This window comes from Denticeps clupeoides, chromosome 8 (assembly GCF_900700375.1).
Source record: "Denticeps clupeoides chromosome 8, fDenClu1.1, whole genome shotgun sequence".
NCBI classification, from domain to species: Eukaryota; Metazoa; Chordata; class Actinopteri; order Clupeiformes; family Denticipitidae; genus Denticeps; species Denticeps clupeoides.
The window spans coordinates 5009571-5029768 of NC_041714.1; the positions used below are offsets into that span (position 1 = coordinate 5009571).

Sequence of the window (20198 nt, forward strand, 5' to 3'; positions counted from 1 at the left end):
TGGGGTCATGAACGCAGGTTAATGGTGCCACTGAAGTAGCTTTCAGTTTTGTTAGACCAGGTGGCCGGTGGAAGCAAAAGAGCCACATGGCATTTGCCAGGAGGTGAATGCAAATACTTCTTGTTTGCCCAGTCAGATGGACCTGAGACCTTTATCTATGAAAATTGGCATAACCGACTATGCAGTGATAGGGCGCACCAAAATAATAAGTGAATCGGTTCGGCGGAATACCATCATGTAATCCACCAAATTCAGGATGAACTAGTGTCAGCCTTTATTTTCTCCTGTTAAAAAAACAGCGACATCTATGATGTTGCCAGTCAAATCGAGCTGCACAGTTGAAATATAATCAACAGTACGTAGACAATAAAGTAGAAACAGCGTTTTTGCTGCTTTGAAAGTGAATAAACATGTGCATGCTCTTAAATGGCCTAAACTGAGACAATCAACTTTACAAAAGTGAGCTGGTACTTTGTATAGGTGTCAGTGCAAAATGGCCCACAATGTCCAGAAATTAGGAAAAGTCAGGCCCCAACACCTGAGTGAACCAAAATTTTGTGAAAATGGGTCAAACTGACCTACCATAATAATAATAATGCTAATAATAATAATCATCATCATAATAGCAGAGTTAAATTTGCATTACTGCCTAACCCAACCCAGCCAGAGTTAGTAAATTAGAAACTGAGATGACCAAACTGTGGCACATGGCAGTTTGATAGAGCATCTACAAGCACAAAGCAGCTCAAGATGTTATTTGTGAAAGGAGATACGACCCTCAGCTGTCCACAAGATGGATGCACTGGGACATGGCGATGCTTGTGTGTATTTGGATGTTTGTCTCTTTGTGTGGCGTGTGGTGTGTGTGTGTGTGTGTATGATTGAGGAGGAGGGAGTGGTGTTGGGTGTTGAGTGTTACACGTTGGAAGCTTAACAGATCATCTGGCAGATCACTGCGACACCCGCACGGAAAAAAAATAAGACAAGATGGCAACACTACAAATTACATGCACACTTTCACAAACACTCCCTGTTGAGATCTCTGTTATGGTCCTCTTTTGACAGAATGATTAAATGCTCGCTCCCAGTGATTAAGGACAGCAAGACGAGGGACGGATCCAGTGTGCTAGGCCATGTTGAGCAGATGAACGCCATGTTCATCTGTGCTAGGCCATGTTGAGCAGATGCTAGGCCATGTTGAGCAGATCAAACACCCTCATTCAGTTGGCCTTAGAATTCCATTTGTCACTTTGGACTGATTTCCACTATGAAGATTGTATGAGACGAGATGAAACGTCATTCGACGTTCAGTAAAGCCACTAGCTAATTGTGTGTGTCTTTTTATGTACGCTTGTGTTCACGCTCCAAAATAATGCAGCAATGAGAGGACGTCTCGTGAAAAAACAGGACTTGTCATTAACGGCGTGCTCTATGAACTTTGCAGAGGTCGCAATGAAACGTGTATGTGTGTGTGTGTGTGTGTGTGTGTGTGTGTGTGTGTGCGCACATGCATGTGCCAGCTCTTATCAGCCAGACTGGCCTGAATGGGGTGAGCTCCCCGGCTACGGGCGCTCCGTTTAAACATCCTGATTCGTTTTCCGCCTGAGAGGCGGCGTCAGCATAGCAAGTCCACGCTGATTTATAGACCATTATAGCAGCCGGGCACCTGATCGCACCCCACCCACCACTACCACACCGGGCTCCACAGTACCAGTGCCAAAAACATTCAAGTTAAAGTGAAGTGATTGTCACATGTGATACACACAGCACAGCACACGGTGCACACAGTGAAATTTGTCCTCTGCATTTATCCCATCACCCTGAGTGAGCAGTGGGCAGCCATGACAGGCGCCCGGGGAGGTGTGTGTGGGGACGGTGCTTTTGCTCAGTGGCACCCCAGTGGCACATTGGCGGACCGGGATTCGAACCGACAACCTTCTGATTACGGGGCCGCTTCCTTAACCGCTAGGTCACCACTGCCCTCAAAACATGCTCCTCATCAGCCACATCCACCTGGTCAACGTCCCCATCTGGTCACCTACGAAGTCCATCGTGACCCATGGTGAAATATTGCGCACATATCTGTTCTTTTTCTTTGCTGCTGGTGATCACAAAGCTCCACCCCTCCACAATCCCCCCAAAACGAGGACTGGGTCTCATTTTCAGTGGTCACTGGTCTGAGCCCCGATTTGCCTTTCTGTTGCTCAGATCAGATTAGCGCTGGGGCAGACTGGAAGACGAATGGCTCCGTCTTCTGAAGACACACTCAATCAGCTCCTCTGATTGCTGTATCTTGTCCTCCACTCTCATCTGCTGGCGCTGCAACTCGGTCACCCCAGGGAATGGTTCTGCAGGGGGAAATGTGGGGCACCTTTCTCCACACTGCCGGCTCTCCCTATGAATAGCTCAGAATGCAGGGAGATGATACCATGGAAACGCGTGCAAACCTGACACGAGGGCTCTCTGATGCTGGACATAAATCACAACAACTGGCGGCAACTTCTCCCTCTCTCTCGCACACCCGGGAATGCACTTTCCACTGCATGAATATTACGTGCGCGCATGCACCCGCGAGGGGCAAAGATCGAAGGTTTGCATATTTAAGAATCCCCCGTCACCCAGAGGTACCTTAATTACCCCCCCAGTCAGACGGGCAATAAACAAGGAGTGCGACGTCTGAGCTCAAAGCGCCGCTTTCCTCGTGACCCGCTCACAGTGAATTATTCACCCGAGGGCCAGACACAGTGGGCTGCGTGAAATGTCCATGACAAGGGGGAGACTATCCGCCGAGTGTTTACTGACACGCTCCTATCTGGGGACGGCATCTCCCACACCGCACACTTCCAACAAATCCTGTCCGTCCAGCCGAACAACAGGCTTCTGGTAAAACTGGGTGCGACGGGCGTGTCTGACACGAGTGTAAATGTTGCAACTGGGAATGGCCCTTCTGTAGAATTGTATCGCCCTTTTTTCATTTTCATCTATTCCCTTATGGAACACCTCAAACTTTTTTTTTTTTTTTTGCATTCGTCCACTTTAAAAAAAAAATACAATGAAAGGCAACGCTATGTAGAAAAAGAAGCAAACTGTGAGGCCCGTCTGCCTCTGCTGGGAGATCTCATCCTGCTGCTAGAATGCCAGTTTGGTGCAAAAGCTGCAGATATTCCGGGCGGGCAAGGTCAACCCACACTCAGACACGAGGGGACGGCGACTCGCAGCGCGGGGCGCACATCGCCGGCCGGCGTTACACAAACGGGGCCTATTAATATGCCCGCAGAGGGGAAGGTTACGTAAGTTACTGTGCCGGCTGGGCGAAATTTGCACGGCCCGCTCTTGTCGTCATAAGTCCGCCTCAGCTGAGGATCAACGTAATCGCTGGCAGGACTCCCTCATTGGCCTGCCCACCGCGCTCCCACCCGCCAAAAATGACGCACGCCGCCGTGCCTTCTGATTGGGTAATGTTTCACCCTTTGCTCCGACACTAATCCTCATATTTAAAACTTCTTATCCTTCTGGGGTTTTTTTTTTAGGCAAAATGTGCGTTCTATTGTGCATTACGACACTCGTGTGGCAAAACATGTTGTTGTTGTTGTTTTTTTTTAGGTGACTCCATCAGGTTCCTGATGATGGCTCATTTCCATCACGGGAAAATGTCACGATCGAGCCGTAATGGCGCCTGCGCCAGCAGTTGCAGCGCGCTGCGGCAGTTGCCGGGGGAGCTCGGGAGGGAGGGGCTGTGATTGGCTGAAGCGGGCCTGTCGCCTTGGCGACGGCGCAGGGTTTGGTAGCGTTGCCGTGCGGCGTGATCTGCTCGCTGCGTGGATGGAGGAAGCAGCTGCTGATCTCTGATTCAGTCGAGTGCAGGCAGGCAGGCAGGCGGGCGGGCAGCCGAGTCCACCGAGCAGCGCACAGCCTCACCGGACGCCGCGTGCATGAGTGTGAGTACACGCCGCCAACTTCCCCGACGTTTCGCTGCTTTTTTTTTTTATCTCGGGAATTGAAACCAAATTATGTGTAATTATTCTTGTTGAAGAGAAAGTCAGTGTTACACGCACCAACATTGTAGGAAGCATGGCAGCTCTGGATATTTCCTGCCCATTTCCCTACTCGACAGTGTGTTTGCGTTAATGCCACGTTTTTTTTTTATGTCTTGAAGTAAAAAGTATCTGTGTGTTCGAGAAGCGTTTTGCCATCGAACAACTTGAAACGGACCACTTTCCAGATGCGTCCATGTGGCTCGTCGCAGCTAACTTAGCTGTTTTGCTAGCGAGTACAAACTTCTTTTGTGGTCGGGCGTGAACGTCAGTGACGTTTCTCTGTATTGTAAATATTTTTTGGGTTTGTGTCTGATTTTAGTTTTTACAGCGTCGAATACGGGCAGGGACGCGCGAGTTATTTTAACTTTTGCCGGCCTAGCACTTATAGGTCGGGGTTTTACAGCTCTTTTAGCAAACCCTAACGTATGTCTAGATTTACTTTATCGCCTCCGAATAAATTGTCGCCGCCATCACCCCCCCTCCCCGGAGGCTCAAGCCACATGATTTGCGGCGTCAGTCCGACGAAAAGCGCGTCTCGAGAAATGTACTTTCCATTCTCAATGGCGTTGCGCTTCTGGTCGAGTTGACGACCTATTTTTTTTTTAAGTCAAAGAGACGACTGACAGATGGCGGGTGAATGTCGCATTATAGAAATGCAGCCACCTCACCCACCGGAGAGGGAAAGTGGGGCAACTCCACTTCAAACATGGCTGGGCTGCTTTCCTCCCCCTTTGGCTCCCTGAATTAAAATCTACGCGTCTTGTTATTGGTGGAGACGCTGTCTTCGAAGGCGCGTTTGCGTCTTTTTGCGGGGGGGGCTTTTTAAAGTTACTCCATTATTGCCCTGAGAGAACACGTGGTCGAGGCCAACGCAGGGTTGAGTAAGGGAAAAGGTCACGGACGCGCGCTTCAGCTCGTGCCCGCGGACGGGAGCGCGCGCGCTTGACGACGTGTCGACATCATCAAACTGGTTGTTCCGCAAATCAAGATGTGACCCGAAACGATAGGCGCTTTCCTATTGGACAATCCGCTTCTTTTCGTTAAACGAGCCAATCAGCGGACAGACGTTGACGCGCACAGTCGCCCATTTGCGGTAAAGAAAGTGTAAACATTTGTTTACCCATGTGTGTACACAGTGTCCTGGGTTGTTTGCATTGACTGTGTTTAAGCAGTTTACTCCGAGAGGTGATTAAAAAAATAACTTAAGTAACATTTTTAGAAAATATATATATTTTTTTCTGCCTGAAAGGCTGGCATAAAGGAACGGTGATATATCTTTTAATCTCCAGTTTTTTTTTTTTGCACCCCATACCCAGTATGCATGGCTCAGGGTTGACCTTTGACATGTTGCAATCTGTTACACTGATACCCACAAAGAGAAATGCAGGCAATCGGTTCATTGATGAAATCTCTTTCTTTCTCTCTCCACCCCCCCCCCCCCCCCCCCCCCCCCCCCCTTCGTGTATCAGTGAGACAAGTGATACGTGTCCCACTGTGAATGTCATTGTAACCCGCCGTTTCAAGAGCCTGTCCTCAGTTGGAGTGATTTTCATCCCACGAATGCCCCTCATGTGCCATGGAAAGTGTTTGGAATTGGTATTAGTGATGTGTGATCCCAGTGTCTGTGTTCCTCGAAATGCCCTGAAACTGGTGAAGTGCAGTGCACTACTTACTAAACCTCTGCTGATGGTAAATAAAAAGAAGAGAAATAGGCCGGCAGATACTGATAGCCACAGACCATGTCAAACTGTGGAGAGTAAAGATAAAGAAACCGATAGGACCAACCTGTTCATCATTGTATTGCCAGAAATTCAGGCCCTGGGCTGTGTTGGTGTGTTGTGGGAAGTGTAGAAACCATCTGGTGATTTATTTATTTATTTATTTTAATTCTTATTTATAAAAATTGAATACACTTGTAAACGTATATATTGTGCTCAAATGCTGCGTAGTGACTCCATGGTGAATATTGTAACCCTTGCTGTTTGCTCTTTTCTTCGTATATTTTAGCTGATGAGATGATTCGTAGTTTCTTTAACCATTTTACCAGTGCTTGCAATGTCATGAATTCTGAAGACCCTTCTCAGGCCGATATAACTGCCGTTCCCACCAAGCTCTGAGAAGGGTGGCTCACCGAGTGCTGTCGTTGGTTTGGTTGGCTAAATTCCTTGAGTAGTTTGTTTCTAAGTCTTTGTATATTGAATTATTTTTTTGTAGTTGAGGCCACATTTTGCATTGCTGCTATTGTAAATCAAAAGGAAGGAAATAAAATGGCCTATTCCAGGTTCACTTAAAGTAGGTGACCCCATGACCCCTCTCCTTAATGTGATTCATGGAAAGGTTTATTTGTTTCTTTCTATATTTATTATTAACCTGTATCTCTTTTATGCTGAGTGATGGAGATACATTTTTTTGACAGCCTGTGTGAATTCCTGCCTGTATATTCCATTTGGAAGAATGAGTGGGTAAATTATAGTTGTATGCTGGTCAGAATTTCTTCCATTTTCTTTTTTTCCCTGCATTTGAGAGGGTTTACCAGGGAGACACAACAAAGACACAACCCCACCACAGACATGCCTCTGTCTGGGTTTTGATAGACAGGTGAGCCTTGGCATGAGATCTTTGAAGTTCGTCTTTTTATTTTGCTCTGAAGGTATTTTATTTTTGAGAGATTTCTTTAATGAATAGGAAACACTTTGAGTTTGCGGATTATGTTCTGATCTCCTCATGGGGTCATGCATGCTGAATACGTGTCTCTTCTTCATGTCTTCTGGTTGAGATCACCCCCACCCTGTCATCCCATCCAACCCCAAACAACCAGCAGCCCCTGATGTGCTTCAATCAAGGTCCGAGCTCTTGTCTGCAGATTCTATCTGCTGTTTGTCTGCAGATGACTGTTCTTAATGACCACAGCTGCACACATTTTTCATCATGTGACCCTCCCCTTTTATTATTATTTTTTATTTAGAAAAAAAAAACAATTTTTTTTTATTTTACTACTGACCAGGAAGAAGGACGTGCCCATGAGCTTGCAGCACTTCAGTTGTCTTGGTTACGTGACATCACCGAGCGGTAATCCAATATAGGTGGCTGCTCCACGAATTTGGGTTGCAAATTTGCACCGCTTGCCCAAGTCTCCCTCCGCTTTCCTCATCATGGCACGGTGCAAAGTGTGCATCTGAAAACCTGGACCGAGCACGACCGCCAGCCTACCGCTACGTTTACATCTAGAGCTTCTCTCTGTGGCCGCATGACTGGTTTTCTTGGGATGGATAGTGTAAGATTTGTCTCTTGTGGCGCCTGGAAGTCGACTTTGCAGTGTGGGATTTTTTTTTTTTTTTTTTGCTTGCATCTTTGAATTGGTCACAGTACCCCATGCATAGAGTCCCTCTGAGCCCGTCACTGCCCTTCTTCTCGCCCTCCCTCTGCCGCTTCTCCCTCGCTTTCTACTGTCCCTCCCTATGTCTGAGCTTTGGGGAGAGAATTTAAGATGTGCGCTATTAGCGCTTGCTCTCCCATTGTAAGCAATGCTAATGTGACCGTTGGCTTGATTGAGAGAGAGGAGAGAAGACCCAGTCTGCGCCCTGTGTCATGGGCAACAATGGCTCTTTGTGCAGGTCACTCTTGGCTGAATAAACGGGGTTTGTTTAATTGAGATGGCAGTGTGACAACGACTGCCTTGCTAGCTTGGGTGACACAGATCAGAGCTTGGGGTGTGTATGTGTGTGTAATGGGGTGTTCTGTTGAGCTAACTTGTCTGTTTATTCCAAAATAAACCCACTATTAAGGCAGAACCTAAATCATGGAGGATGGTCTTCCATCTTTTGTGTAATCCGGTGGTTTGAAGGACCAGGCAACATGCCATATATATATATATATCGCATGACAATATTTCCAGTAATATTATGCAATGTAAAAATAGGATTCTTCGTTATTTATTTATTTTGTGATTGCCCAGCTCAAGTTCTGCTTTGTGAACCAGGCTCAATATCGCCTCCTCTTCGGCCAGACAATTAGTTTGTTTCCAGTGGCTGTTTAGTGCAGTTGCCAGCTATAACTGGGCTAGGCCATTTAATCAGACTACTGGCCTTGTCCCTGCACATGCCGGACACTTTCGTTATTTTAACAATGAGATGCATATTAGGTCACTTCCAGGTCAAAGCCTGAAGAAGTGATAGGTACTCTGCACATGCTCAACAGGTCCAGTGTGGTTCAACTGAGCAGTTTTCTAGACACTCAAAGATGTTTAAATGGCTTGTGCCTCTATGATATATTTTGGGGTAGAAGCAAAAGGAACCAGCTGGTGTCTATCATGCTTGACCTTTAGAAAGCATTGGGAAGTGAAGGTAGGCTCATGGTTGGGCAACCATGAAGACTAGAATTTCACTCTTCGTCTTCATCGTTATGCACTTTTTAAAAATGTATTTATTTTATATAAATAACCCCTGTTTGTCTGCCTCAACCACACCCCACACTCACGGTTCCTTCCGGTGGAGCCATGAACCACGCTAGGTGCGCAGGCCTCACAGCATTGGTCAAAGTTGGGGACATCAGACCCCTGCTTGTTCTCTCCAAGGTTCACGTTCCTGGTGGTGCCATTTCTGTGCTGTAATCTATCACTCTTTATATAGGACAAGATGCTTTATAGGACATTGTCCGCTCTGTCTGTAACTTCCTGACTATAAAGAATTAAAAAGGAAATGTTGCTCTTCTGAATGGTTACTCCCTGTTTGAACGATTCATTAATCAGCCCGACATGCCCTGTCTGGCCCTGTGACGTGTCAAGGGGTTTGCTTTTTGAAAGCGAACTTAAAGATACACTAGACGTTTCCTCTTGTTTTCATCCTCTTTGCCGCAGCCCTGCATTGTGAAGAGAGATAAAAGTTGAAACAACAGCTCCTTTTGTGAGCATGGCGGGGCCTGAATGCAGTGCCCTGCTGGTCTGCTTGTTTGCTCACACTGCAAATGCAGGGGCAATCCATTATTCAGTGTCACCGGCGAGCTATTTTCACTCCGTGCAACTTAAAGGTTGCCTCTTGGCTTTTTTTTTTAGTTTTTTTTTGTTTTCACCTCCTGCCATGCATGTTACCGAATAACTTCTAAGCGTTTTGTCATCATCTATGACATCGCAGTCAATCTGTCTGCTACCTGGGAAGCCTTCGGGATGGGGAAGCAGGCAGAGAGCTGTCAGACTGTTCAGCAGGGTGCCAGTCGGGTCTCTCTAGTCTCGTACTAGAATTTCTCGAGATCGTTACACTTATCTGCGGGCCAACACATCTTCACGGCCTGGGCGTCTACTGCTGTATGAAGTCCTGGCTGTGCCACAGCGGGGGGGGGGAGTTGCCATCAGGAGACTCTCAACCTAATAATGTTTGCGGGGCTATAGAGCAGGCCGGGGCCGGGGGCTCGGTTACGTGGTCTGATGTGCGCCCGGGAGCTTCTGCTTACCTGCGTCTGCAAATCCGCTTCATTGCCGTGCGTACCTTGCATCGTCATGTTCAAGGTCAGTATTGGTTTGGTGTCGGAATTTTCAACATCTGGTAACCAGTACAGTTCATGAGTGGCTGAAGAGAGACTTATGTACACCTCTCGGCCACAACATTAAAACTGCTGACGCCAATAACGTTAATTCTCTCTCTCTTGTTGTGGTGGAATGTTTGGCCCAAAACTGACATTTTGCCCTTGAATTTCATGTATTGGATTGTGAGCAGTTTCTTGTAAGCGATGGACTGAAAATAGTCCCCGGAAAGGCCAGCGGTGAACAATGGGCAGGGCCGTCTGATCAAGCATGCTGGGAAAACAAGAACAGACCCACCTCCACGAGATCTGCTGTTAACATCTTGATCCCAGATACTACAGGACGCCTTCAGCAGTGTTGGGAAGTCCATGAGTGGTTTTGGTTGAAACACGTTTGAAGTCAGCTTTTTCTAATTCTCATGTTGAATAATTTTCCCCCTCTGAAAATCGCAGGTCTCTCTCACTCTCCGTCATGTATCCTGCGAGGTCAGGGACGATGGGGGTGAACTGCTCAGCGTAGCGCTGGCCTCAGCACTTTTGGACGTTATTGATCTCTCTACGTTAGTCTGTCTCTCTCTCTCTCTCTCTCTCTCTCTCTCTCTCGCTCTGTCACTGGTCTCCTGCTTTATGAGAACACCAGCACACTGCTAATAAAGGTATGTGGTGGTATCCAGCACAAAGCCATCGGTACAGGGTGAAGGTGGCTTCGACTTGCCTTTCCAGCACATCACGTAGATGTTCAGTTGTACTAAGATCAAATTTTTTTCTTTTCTTCTTCTTCTTCTTTTCAGTGAGGCATTGTAGTGCATCCTTAAGCCACCCGAAAGGCTGATCCAGTGTAATGGCTTTAATCAGTCTTAACGTCATGGCCGATTTTGGTGTATTTGGTTGGTAACAGTAGGAAATGTTTTGCCTCCTGGTTTTGAGATGCACTCATCTCATTTGGTACGTGACCTTATGGTGTGCGTTCCAACGAAAGATGCACCGCTACCGGTGTTCCTGCTGGCGAGACACGCTAACCTCGCTCATTAGCTCGTTCACTCCGCCCTTTTGCTCTGTTTCACGAGTGCCCCATTAAAGCCCAGCCTGCCGCTTTGATGCCTTTTTGGTAAGTGGCACACTTATTGTGATAATGGTGATAATAATAACAAAGCGGATAATTGACTAGCAGTGATCACAAAAAAAGCACTTGCCATGTTCAGACAGCTTGGTGGTCTCTCTTCTCCTTTTGGTTGGTATTCAAATGTGTGTGTGTGTGTGTGTACCTACCTCAAGCCAAACACATGGAAATGGTGGAGCAGGCCTTTGTATTGCTAATCAGGATTAATAAATTGCACCCTGTTTACCATGTGGCCACGTGAATGGGATTTGTCTACAGGTCAGGGAATATTTATTTATTTATTTATTTATTTTCGTCGCACGTTTTCTCCTCTCTTGATTGGAACCTGTCATTCTCCAGTAAAGTCAGTCTGGGCACCTCGTGTCCATCTTCACTCCATTTTGAGAGCGTGCATGTTCGCAGTGTGTCCGCGTTTCTGCTTTCGGCTAGAGCCAGACCTCCCCGAGTGGAAGGAGATTTCATTTGTGTTTTGGGGCTTTTAGAGGAGCTTCACTTTAACGCAGGCGGGCAGTTCTCTTGCCGCCTGACATGTCTGATCACTCTACTTTTCAGAGATTCATTGTAGGCTGGAGATGACTTATTTATAAATTTACTGTTTCCATGGCTTCTCTGTACTTCTCTCCCCGCCTCGTCTCCTCCTCTTCCTCTCCCCATTTCTCTGCCTTTTACCGATCCCCGTGGCTTAAAGAGGCCGTTCTTTTTTTTTTTTTTTTTTTTTTCTTTAGGGGGGACCCTCTTTCTTCGCCTGTCCTGTTCCCCCCTGGGTCCTTGGCTCTGGCAGCCCAAGGCACTTCCTGTTCTCTCAGCATTGTCACAGCTGCAGGCCTCCCCCAAAGCTGCCTCTTTAATACCAGCCGCTCACGCCATTGGCGGCTCTCCGTTCTCCTGCCTGTCAGGTGCACCGTGTGCACCTGTCCCCGTCCCTCCACGCTCAGGCCGTCTCCCTCGTTCTGCCATGTCCTTGGAGTGACCCACTTTCAGCTTTACAGTCCGGTGTTCCCACTTCGGCACAGCGCTGGGTGTTTGGTGCCAATGGGCATGCCAGTTTTCTTAAGCAGGTCGGAAGGAAGGATTTCAAGGCTCGTTCGATAGTGCGTATGTTCCCCCCCCCGCCACTTAATTGAAATGACAGCATGGTTGTCATGGTGACATGCAGGGCATAGATCAAAGCTTGTTGTGAGTGTAAAAGTGGGGATCTCGCAGCACTAATTTTGACCTCCTTTTTGCTTTACCTTCTGTGACTAAATCAGCATATCAAGACCCAAAGTTGGGATGTAAAGGAATGCAGCAGAATGTATGAAAATCCTTTTTTTTTTTTTTTTTTTTTTATATTACTGCTGCTTTTACATTTGCTGCTGCTACAAAAATGAAGTAAATCTTCTGTAACTGTCGAATTCACCGTATTGCACGGCCATATGGTGGCGTGGCGTCGTGGCCTCACGCCTCCGAGGTTGTGAGTTCGAAGCCCGGCTCCGGCTTTGTGTGTGTCGTTTACGTGCTCTCTCTGTGTCGTCGCGGATTTCCTCCGGGTTCTCAGATTTCCTCCTGCCGTCCAAAGGCATGCGCACTAGGTGGACTGGTGACCCTAAAATAGTCTGTGTGTGTGGGGGGGGCTCCGACAGCTACTACCCTGCTTAGGAATAAGTACTGAGAGGTAGATAGATAGTGAGTTGTATTGTAAATTAAAGCAATATTGCACTGCTGTAATTCAGCATGTTATGAATGTGCTGTAACCTCTAATATTTCACAATACATTTGTCAATATGCAATATTAAGCCACCAATTCTTTTTCATAATATTTTACCCAACCATGTATAAGAATACTATGGTGTGTATGCAGTACTGTGCAAAGGTTTTTGGCAGGTGTGGGGAAGAATGCTTTCAAAAATGAAAGTGTTTAAAGTCATCAGTTAACAAAATGTAGTGAAATGGACAGTCAAATCATTATTTGTTGTGACCACCCTTTGCCTTTAAAACAGTATAAATTATTCCAGGTACGTATGCAGTTTTTTTTTTTTTTTTTTTTTTTTTTAAAGAACTCTGCCGGTAGGTTGTTCCAAACAACCACAGATCTTCTGTGCCTGTAAGGTTCCTCAAATCCTACCAATCCTACCATTTGTTTAATACCAGTAGAAATGACACTATTAATGCCATAATGGTTGCTTAGGATATTGGTTTCTTTACTGTGCGTGATGCGAAATGGACCCAAACCGTTCAGGGTCCTAGCGTCCATCCTGGGAGTCCAGGCACAGGGCGGGGTGTCTCCACCGGACACACACACACCCCTGTGTGTTCAGAGTCACCAATCCTTTGCTGAAGATAGGAAACTGGAGAACCCGGAGGAAACCTGCGCCAACACAGGGAGAACAAGGACACACAATTAAAGTCACAACCTTGGATGTGTGGTCATTTCTTTGAATTATATAATTGTTGTAACTATATTTATAGAATCCATGAAGATAAATTCTGTAACACATCGTGCAGTAAAAAGTACAACTCTGGCAAAATTCACCATATGAAACATTTCCTTTTGTGCTGGGTAGTTACATAGGATTTCCCTGGTGAGGTTCTAAAGTATCAGAAAAATTAAATATAAATGCCGAACTATTTTTATTTATTTATTATTATTTATGATTTTTTATTTTTTTTTTTTGCCTGTCATCCAGATTGGAACTGCTGTCAGCAGCATTATGTTTTTGGCAGCCCCCATATGGTGGAGCTCTCTCAGGCAGCTGGGTGGCCTTGCCTCTCCCGGGCGGAATGGCGTGAAGTGTCGCCGTCTCCCCGGCGTCTTAGCGGCTCGTTTCATGCTCATCGGAGGCTAACGAGCAGCTGAGATGAGGTGGGCGTTGATGAGAGCGAGCCGCAAGTCGTCCCGGCCACTTGAGTGGGCTTCCTCAAAGGACCCTCATCTTAAGCCTGGAGAGCCTCTCCAGTGGGCTTTCTGCTCATGGAGGGGAACGTAGAGAAAGCATAAAGGATTATGGTTTTTTTGTTTTATTGTAATTTTGTTATTCCCCCTTTTTCTTCTTTGGGCACGTTTTATTTTTTGGTCTTGTAATTATATGAATTATTTTTCTCCAGACCTTCCTACTTTAATGGGTCCAATCATCGGGATGTCGCCAGATAAGAAAGCGGAAAGTCCAGGGGTGGTGGAGGATCGTGGAGGTCTCCAGGGGTTGTGTGGAGGTGCGGGGACCCTTCCTGAGGCAGAGTGCGCGTCCAGCCCCCTGGCCACCAGTCTAGACCGGGCCAGTGGACCTGAAGATGAGGAGCTCACCAACCTCAACTGGCTTCACGAGAACCTCCTGCAGAACTTCACCCTGGGAGGTTCTGGAGCTCAGCCCAGTGGTAGCCCACTGTTTGACATTGAGGGAGACCCCAGGGTCCCCCTTGCCTCATCATCCTGCTCTCCCTCGTCATCTGGGATGGGACATGTTGGGGAGAGGGACTCGTTAAAGTCCAAACCACCCTTCTCCTTCTCTCTGCTCATCTACATGGCCATTGAACAATCACCTAGCAAGTCTCTTCCTGTGAAAGACATCTACGGCTGGATCCTCGAGCACTTCCCTTACTTCTCCAGCGCCCCTACTGGCTGGAAGAACTCTGTGCGTCACAACCTGTCCCTCAACAAGTGCTTCCGCAAGGTGGAGAAAAGCCTTGGGAAGGTGAGTTAACATGAAGCATCTCTGTACACATCTTCCTCCCGCTCTCTGGTTTACACAGTTTATCCACGATTAACTTGGAGCTTAAAGAGCAGTTCGTGTTATACAGAAAACGTTTCTTTGAGGAAGTGGGTCCAGCAACTCTTGTTGTAGAACACCTCCTGTGGTCACCTTCAGTTGAAGTTGCAGCCTTTGTATAGTTTTGGGCGTCATGTGACACGCTCTCCTTGTGACTGCGCCTGCCTGCGGTGGTTGGATGCCAGCAGGACTCTTGACTGACTTCTGATAAGGGTGGAATTCAGTCAAGGTCGCAGTCCTTCCCTCCTGCAGCAGAAGAGCAAACACAGCAGAGAGATACGGCATTATCTTTACACACCGCACTGCAGCTAGATCACCACACACACACACACACACACACACTTGCACAGGAAAGAAAGAATGAGCGCTATGGTTATGCGAGAGAGCGCCCAATAGAAAAAGCTCTAACCGGCCTGACAGAGGAAAGCACCAGCCGGATGGCAGTAGGTGGAATCTACCTTGAAACCTCAGGGTGAAGGAAGGTAAGTTGAAGTAGTTACAGTGACAAATTTACTAAACAAAGGCCAATTAATTTTTTTTTTCATTTATATTATCCTGAAGACATGATAATGTGATTGTTCTCAGAATTCCTGAGCATTCCACTTTTGAAAAAACTATGGGATGAATGAGACTGTTTCAGTTATTCTCAAGTGCAAACTATACATGATTGTGGTGTGGTGGTTGTGGAGACTTAGATGGAGCCATTTTGAAGAATCCAATGCAAGAAACATATCTAGTGTTTGTTGTGTCAGAGGAAGTGAAGTATGTTTGATCTGTTTTTTTTTTTTTTTTCACCGTCTCCTCTTTTTACCTTCATGACTTTGTTCACTTTTGTCATCACCAAGAGCTGCTTCATCAGATGCTCATTTACACGAGTGAATGATAAGAAAGTGTTGAGCATAAACCTTCAGGACTGTTGGAAACCGTCCCTGTTGTCAAACTTAAGGTGGTGGAGGGAAGGCGAGAGTAAATTGCTGCCATCACAGCAAAAGCTCCCTGCTTGGGAGAGACTAATATTTTCCTTGGTGTCTGTTATTAATTTATTTATTTATTTATTTATTTATTTATTTTTGTTTTATTACATAACCTCACGTGTGTTATTAGATGGTTCTGTGTCTCTGGTTCCATAATGTAAAAATGCAAGACCCAAATACTGATATAAATCGATCTCCATGTCCTTCCGTGCATAGCTTGTTCCTACATTTTTGCAACACCGTGTGAGAAGTAACTTCTGCAGACACCTTGGAAGTAGGCATTTGGAGTTGTGCAGCAGGAAGCCAGGTTATGGTGTTCGGTTAGCCTCCATGACAATCTGAAAAACCACACAGTAGCGTAGTTTTTGGCACCTGCACCATACACCTGTACCCACACTCAGACATATTTGTGACAACCACTGAATACACTATTAATAACAGTTATTAACGGTTTGTCTGTATGGTGCTGGTTATTAATTAGATGAGAGGCGTCACAACAATGGTACAGAACATAAAATAATTCCTTTCACTCTACATAATGAACTGAGGGTCACAGCGATCCTGTGAAAGTGTCTGCCAGTGGCCATTGTTGCTAAGTCGGTCAGCTGCTCTCCCAGTCTTTTGACGTCACCGGATGGAGAGGGGCAGCTGCACCGTCCGGCAGAGCGGTGATATTTTCCCACCCCGCGAGGGGTCAGTGGCTAGTGCTAGCGCCTCGCTGCGAGCCCATCCGTCTGCTGGGAGAGCAGCGCTGGTTTCAGATGACACTGCCTGGTTTTCGTTGCCACGACAACGCTTCCTCCTTCCTGTTTATGAGCTGACTGGTAATCTGAGTCAAGGTTATATTCCTCTCCCCTCCCTTTCAGGCCGAACTGGAACAGAAATACACACACTCACCTCTGACAAAACATGGATCACAATCACACTGCTCTTTTTTTCTTTCCCCACCCTGTGATTATGGCCTTTATTTGTGACAATTTCATACTTGTATAAAGAGCTTTTATTCTGTAGGTGTCATGCTGGCAAATCCTTCAATGTTCCACATAAGATGTGGGACAAGCAATTTGAACTTGGTTTGCATCCAAGATCAGCTTCTTTAATCTTTTATTCCAATGCAGGATTACACCTTGCCACAAAGAGATCAGCCTGGGCCCTGTTTGTAAGGACAGTTGGCCATGCTTATCGACAGCATTTTTTTTTTTATGAACCCATAAAATGACTGATGTGCGTTTATCCGTGGGTGCCATCACATGGTTATCATGAGTCATTTGGCACCTAAAACCCTTATAAAGTTAAGCAGTGCAGTTAAAACCTCTCCATTATTCAATAACGGTCAAGAGGGAAGCTGTCATATCTGAGTCTGCCACACACATCTATAAATCACTTTCCCTTCTGCACTTGTATGCTGGGACAAGGTGTGATGAAATGGCTAATCTGCGAGGAAATGTAGCGACTGAGACAGAGAAAAGACCGTACGGATCAGGACAGATCAGAACATGTCTGAAATGGACCATGTCATGCGGACTTGGGAAATATATTAATTATTTTTTTATTTTATACACACAGACACAGACATACATACGCATAGACTAGTGTAAATAAGGATTTGCTCATCAGGGACATCTTGTTGGGGGGGATTTCAGATGAATGTGAAAGCTGGTTAGCACTTTCTTATTCGATTGCATTTAGTGATGAGATCTGTGCTGGTCTTGATGCGGAGGTGACTGTAAATATAAATGCAAGTTAATCTGGTGGCGCAGTATAGAAGCTCGGTTTTGAACCTCTGCCTGCCCCCTCCCAGGTGAATGGGAAGGGCTCTCTGTGGTGTGTGGACCCAGAGTACCGACCCAACCTGATCCAGGCCTTAAAGAAGCAGCACTTCCCAACTGCACACGCCTTCTGCACACCACCCGCCTCCCCACCCAGGTGAGCTCTTAAACACACACACACACACACCCACACACACCCCCCTACATCCTCCTCGATTTGTTGACCCAGGAATTACCAACCACATGAGTGGCACTTTTCTTGTGGCCGAGTGCTTGTGTGTCGTACCAGCCCGGCAATGGCCAGGTGTTTATATATAACACACACACACACACACAATTCCCATCAGACAGGTTGAACTGGTTAAGAGATGTCACTAGCTTCTCCACACTGCAGCTGTTGTGTTTTTATTTGTCTGCCCTGTTGCCTCTAAATGTGCTCTTTGTCTCACTCTGTGTGTGTTTTGTGTGTGTTTTTGCAGTGCCTCCTCGCCCCCGCGTCATCTCCTCCTCCAGGGCTGCTCGCTGAAAGGTGAGTCTCCCGTCCCTTGAATAGCGCGGCTGCTGACATCCGCACCGCCCGTCTTCAGCCTGCGCAATGGACTGCTTCCGCTTCAGTTCCGCCGTTTGTTTTGTACGACAGACCATGTGATCAGTCCACACAGCAACATTTCCATTGTCAGCTTTCATGTTGTTTTTTTTTTTATTTCTTTTTGCTCCTATGTGATGTTTATTTGAGTTAGATTGGTGTGGGATAACATTGACTGTGTTCCCCACAGTTACATTTTCCACCCGTTCACATCTGTCACTCTCAGCCCTCCTCCCTCCCTCCGTAACCTTGACTACGGAGGCTGTGGTGTTCACTCTCCACTCTTGTCTTAGTGGCGATGAATAATTCAGGTCCCTTCAAGTGTGGCTTGGGAGTTCAGAAACCCTGGCCCCATACACACACACACACACACACACACACACACACACACACACACTGACTGCCCTGCATGTTCTTTCCTCTTGCAGAGTCTGACATTGACGCTGCCACCGCCATGATGCTCTTAAACTCCGCCCCTGGGCACCACCCCAACAGATGTAAGAGAAGCCATGCTCACCTTCTCTACACTCTTTCAGCTCTCTCTTTCACACTCACTCTCTCTTCCTCCACCCTCCACCTCAGCTGGATGCTTGTTGCTTCATGAAACGCATGTCCCATCTTTTGACATTGTGCATTCTTTTATCCACTTCAGTTCATTTTCAAGCTCGGCACAGCACGCCGGGCGGCAGTATAAAGCCTCTGAACCGGATGGCACCGTTCTGTATGGGTGCTGTAGTCAGCTGAGCCCACTTTCGATGCAGAAGCCGCTGCATTGCATTACAGTCACGTCATAATAGTCCCCATTAAGCACTATGTGTAAGTGGCTTCAGTTTGCAATCGTGTTTTAACAGCTCTCGTGTGTGTAGGCCAAAACCCAAGCAGTTAGAAACTGAGATGGAGGGAGAGATTACATACGGCTCTGGGGAAAAAACTAATTTATATTCATTATTAGTGCAATTTTCAGCACTTACACCCCTCCAACATAATAAGCTGATCAGATCAAAAACAAGCAAAAGTTTAATTTAACTAGTTTAATATTTTATATTTATTAATGTGTATAAACATTTTATTGGACACAATCTTGAACCAATAGATGTTTTTATTTACATGTGATCACAAATTTTTTAAAAAGACTATTATATTTGAGCCAAGGTGGTATTTTATACAAACTGTGAATTGAGAAGTAATTGAAAAAGACTTTTTTTTCATAGAGCTGTATGTCCACACATTTTCTAGGAGGCACACATTTTGATGTAAAAAAAAACTACAAAAAAAAAGTTTAGGTTGCTTTTGCCATTCATTTAATATTGCCAGATAAACTGAATTTCACTTATAACGAAAATGCGGATGGATGATGTGGGTGGTAGACACGTTCTGTATTTGGCACTTATTTTGAGACAAATAGATATTATGTTAAAAATTTAGTCATCTAGGGTCTTCATATTCCTTGTGAAAATTTGGCAACGCTTGGTGTGATCCAGTTTGAGTGAAGCATGGAGAAGACTTCCTCCAGGGTTCTCTGGTGTGGATTGTGTACATGGTCTGTCTCTCTCACCTTGCAGGTGACTCAGAGAGTCCGCTGGACCTGTCCCGGCCAGATTCGGTCCTAGTGAGCAGTGACCCAAAGCAGGACCACAACTACAGCAGCGTCCCGTTGCAGCGCTGCTCCTCCCGGTCCTCCTCCTCCTCTTCTTCCTCCCTGTCTTCTCTGGACGAGGGCGGCTGCGCACCTGCCCAACCGCACCGCGCCGGGAGCGAGGGCTTCCACAGCGATGAGGACTCGGACCTCGGTGATGAGAGGAGTCCACGCCCACACCCCACGCGCTGTCCCGCACCTCTCAAGTGCCCTCCAGGCAAACGGGCCCGGTATGAGAACAAACCGGAGCTGGACGAGGAGCTGAAGGAGGCGGCCGGATCCCTCCTCCACCTGGCCGGCATCCGCACCTGCCTGGAGGTGTCCAAGCACACGGCCAAGAGCAAAAAACTCCCCAGGAAGTGAGAGACCCTTCTGATACCCCCTCTGTGCCCATGTGAACCCTGACCCCTGATTGTCTTGGTGTGCCTCCTCCCACTCTAGTCCTTTTTTTTTTTTTTTTTTTTTTTTTTTTTTTTCTTTTCTCCCCCCCCTTTTTTTTTTATATATACAATATACAGCGAGAGAGCAAGAAAGGAAGTAACCCAATTCAACAACGGCAATAGTACCATTCACACAGGAGAACAAAGCCATAATGGAGACAGTTGTGTGAGGACCAAGGGAGACGTTGATACCTTCACGAAAGGAACAGTCTGCTTCCAGCGCTCATGCAGAGTGTTGTCGTTTCAAGGAACTCCCCTCGCCACCCCCAACCCCTGAAGATGGGAGAAAATGGTCGTTGTTTGAACTTGAAATGTTGCATGCTTCCTCCTCAAATCAGTGTCCTCTTCCAATTGTGAACCTATTTATACGGAGAATGAG

At 46.6% G+C, this 20198-nt stretch overlaps 1 protein-coding gene across 2 annotated transcripts; it reads left to right on the forward strand.

Annotated features, from left to right (window-relative positions):
* The first annotated feature begins 3811 nt into the window (after positions 1-3811).
* foxn2a (forkhead box N2a) lies at positions 3812-19817 on the forward strand. 2 transcript variants are annotated; one of them, XM_028989575.1, is made up of 6 exons: positions 3812-3938; positions 13756-14339; positions 17190-17314; positions 17637-17686; positions 18172-18240; positions 19306-19817. In XM_028989575.1, the coding sequence occupies exons 2-6, from the start codon at positions 13770-13772 to the stop codon at positions 19740-19742; spliced, it is 1251 nt and encodes a 416-aa protein (XP_028845408.1). In that variant the 5' UTR covers positions 3812-3938; positions 13756-13769; the 3' UTR covers positions 19743-19817. The 2 variants fall into 2 exon arrangements, with proteins under 2 accessions (XP_028845408.1, XP_028845409.1); XM_028989576.1 differs by lacking the exon at positions 18172-18240.
* Positions 19818-20198: the final 381 nt, after the last annotated feature.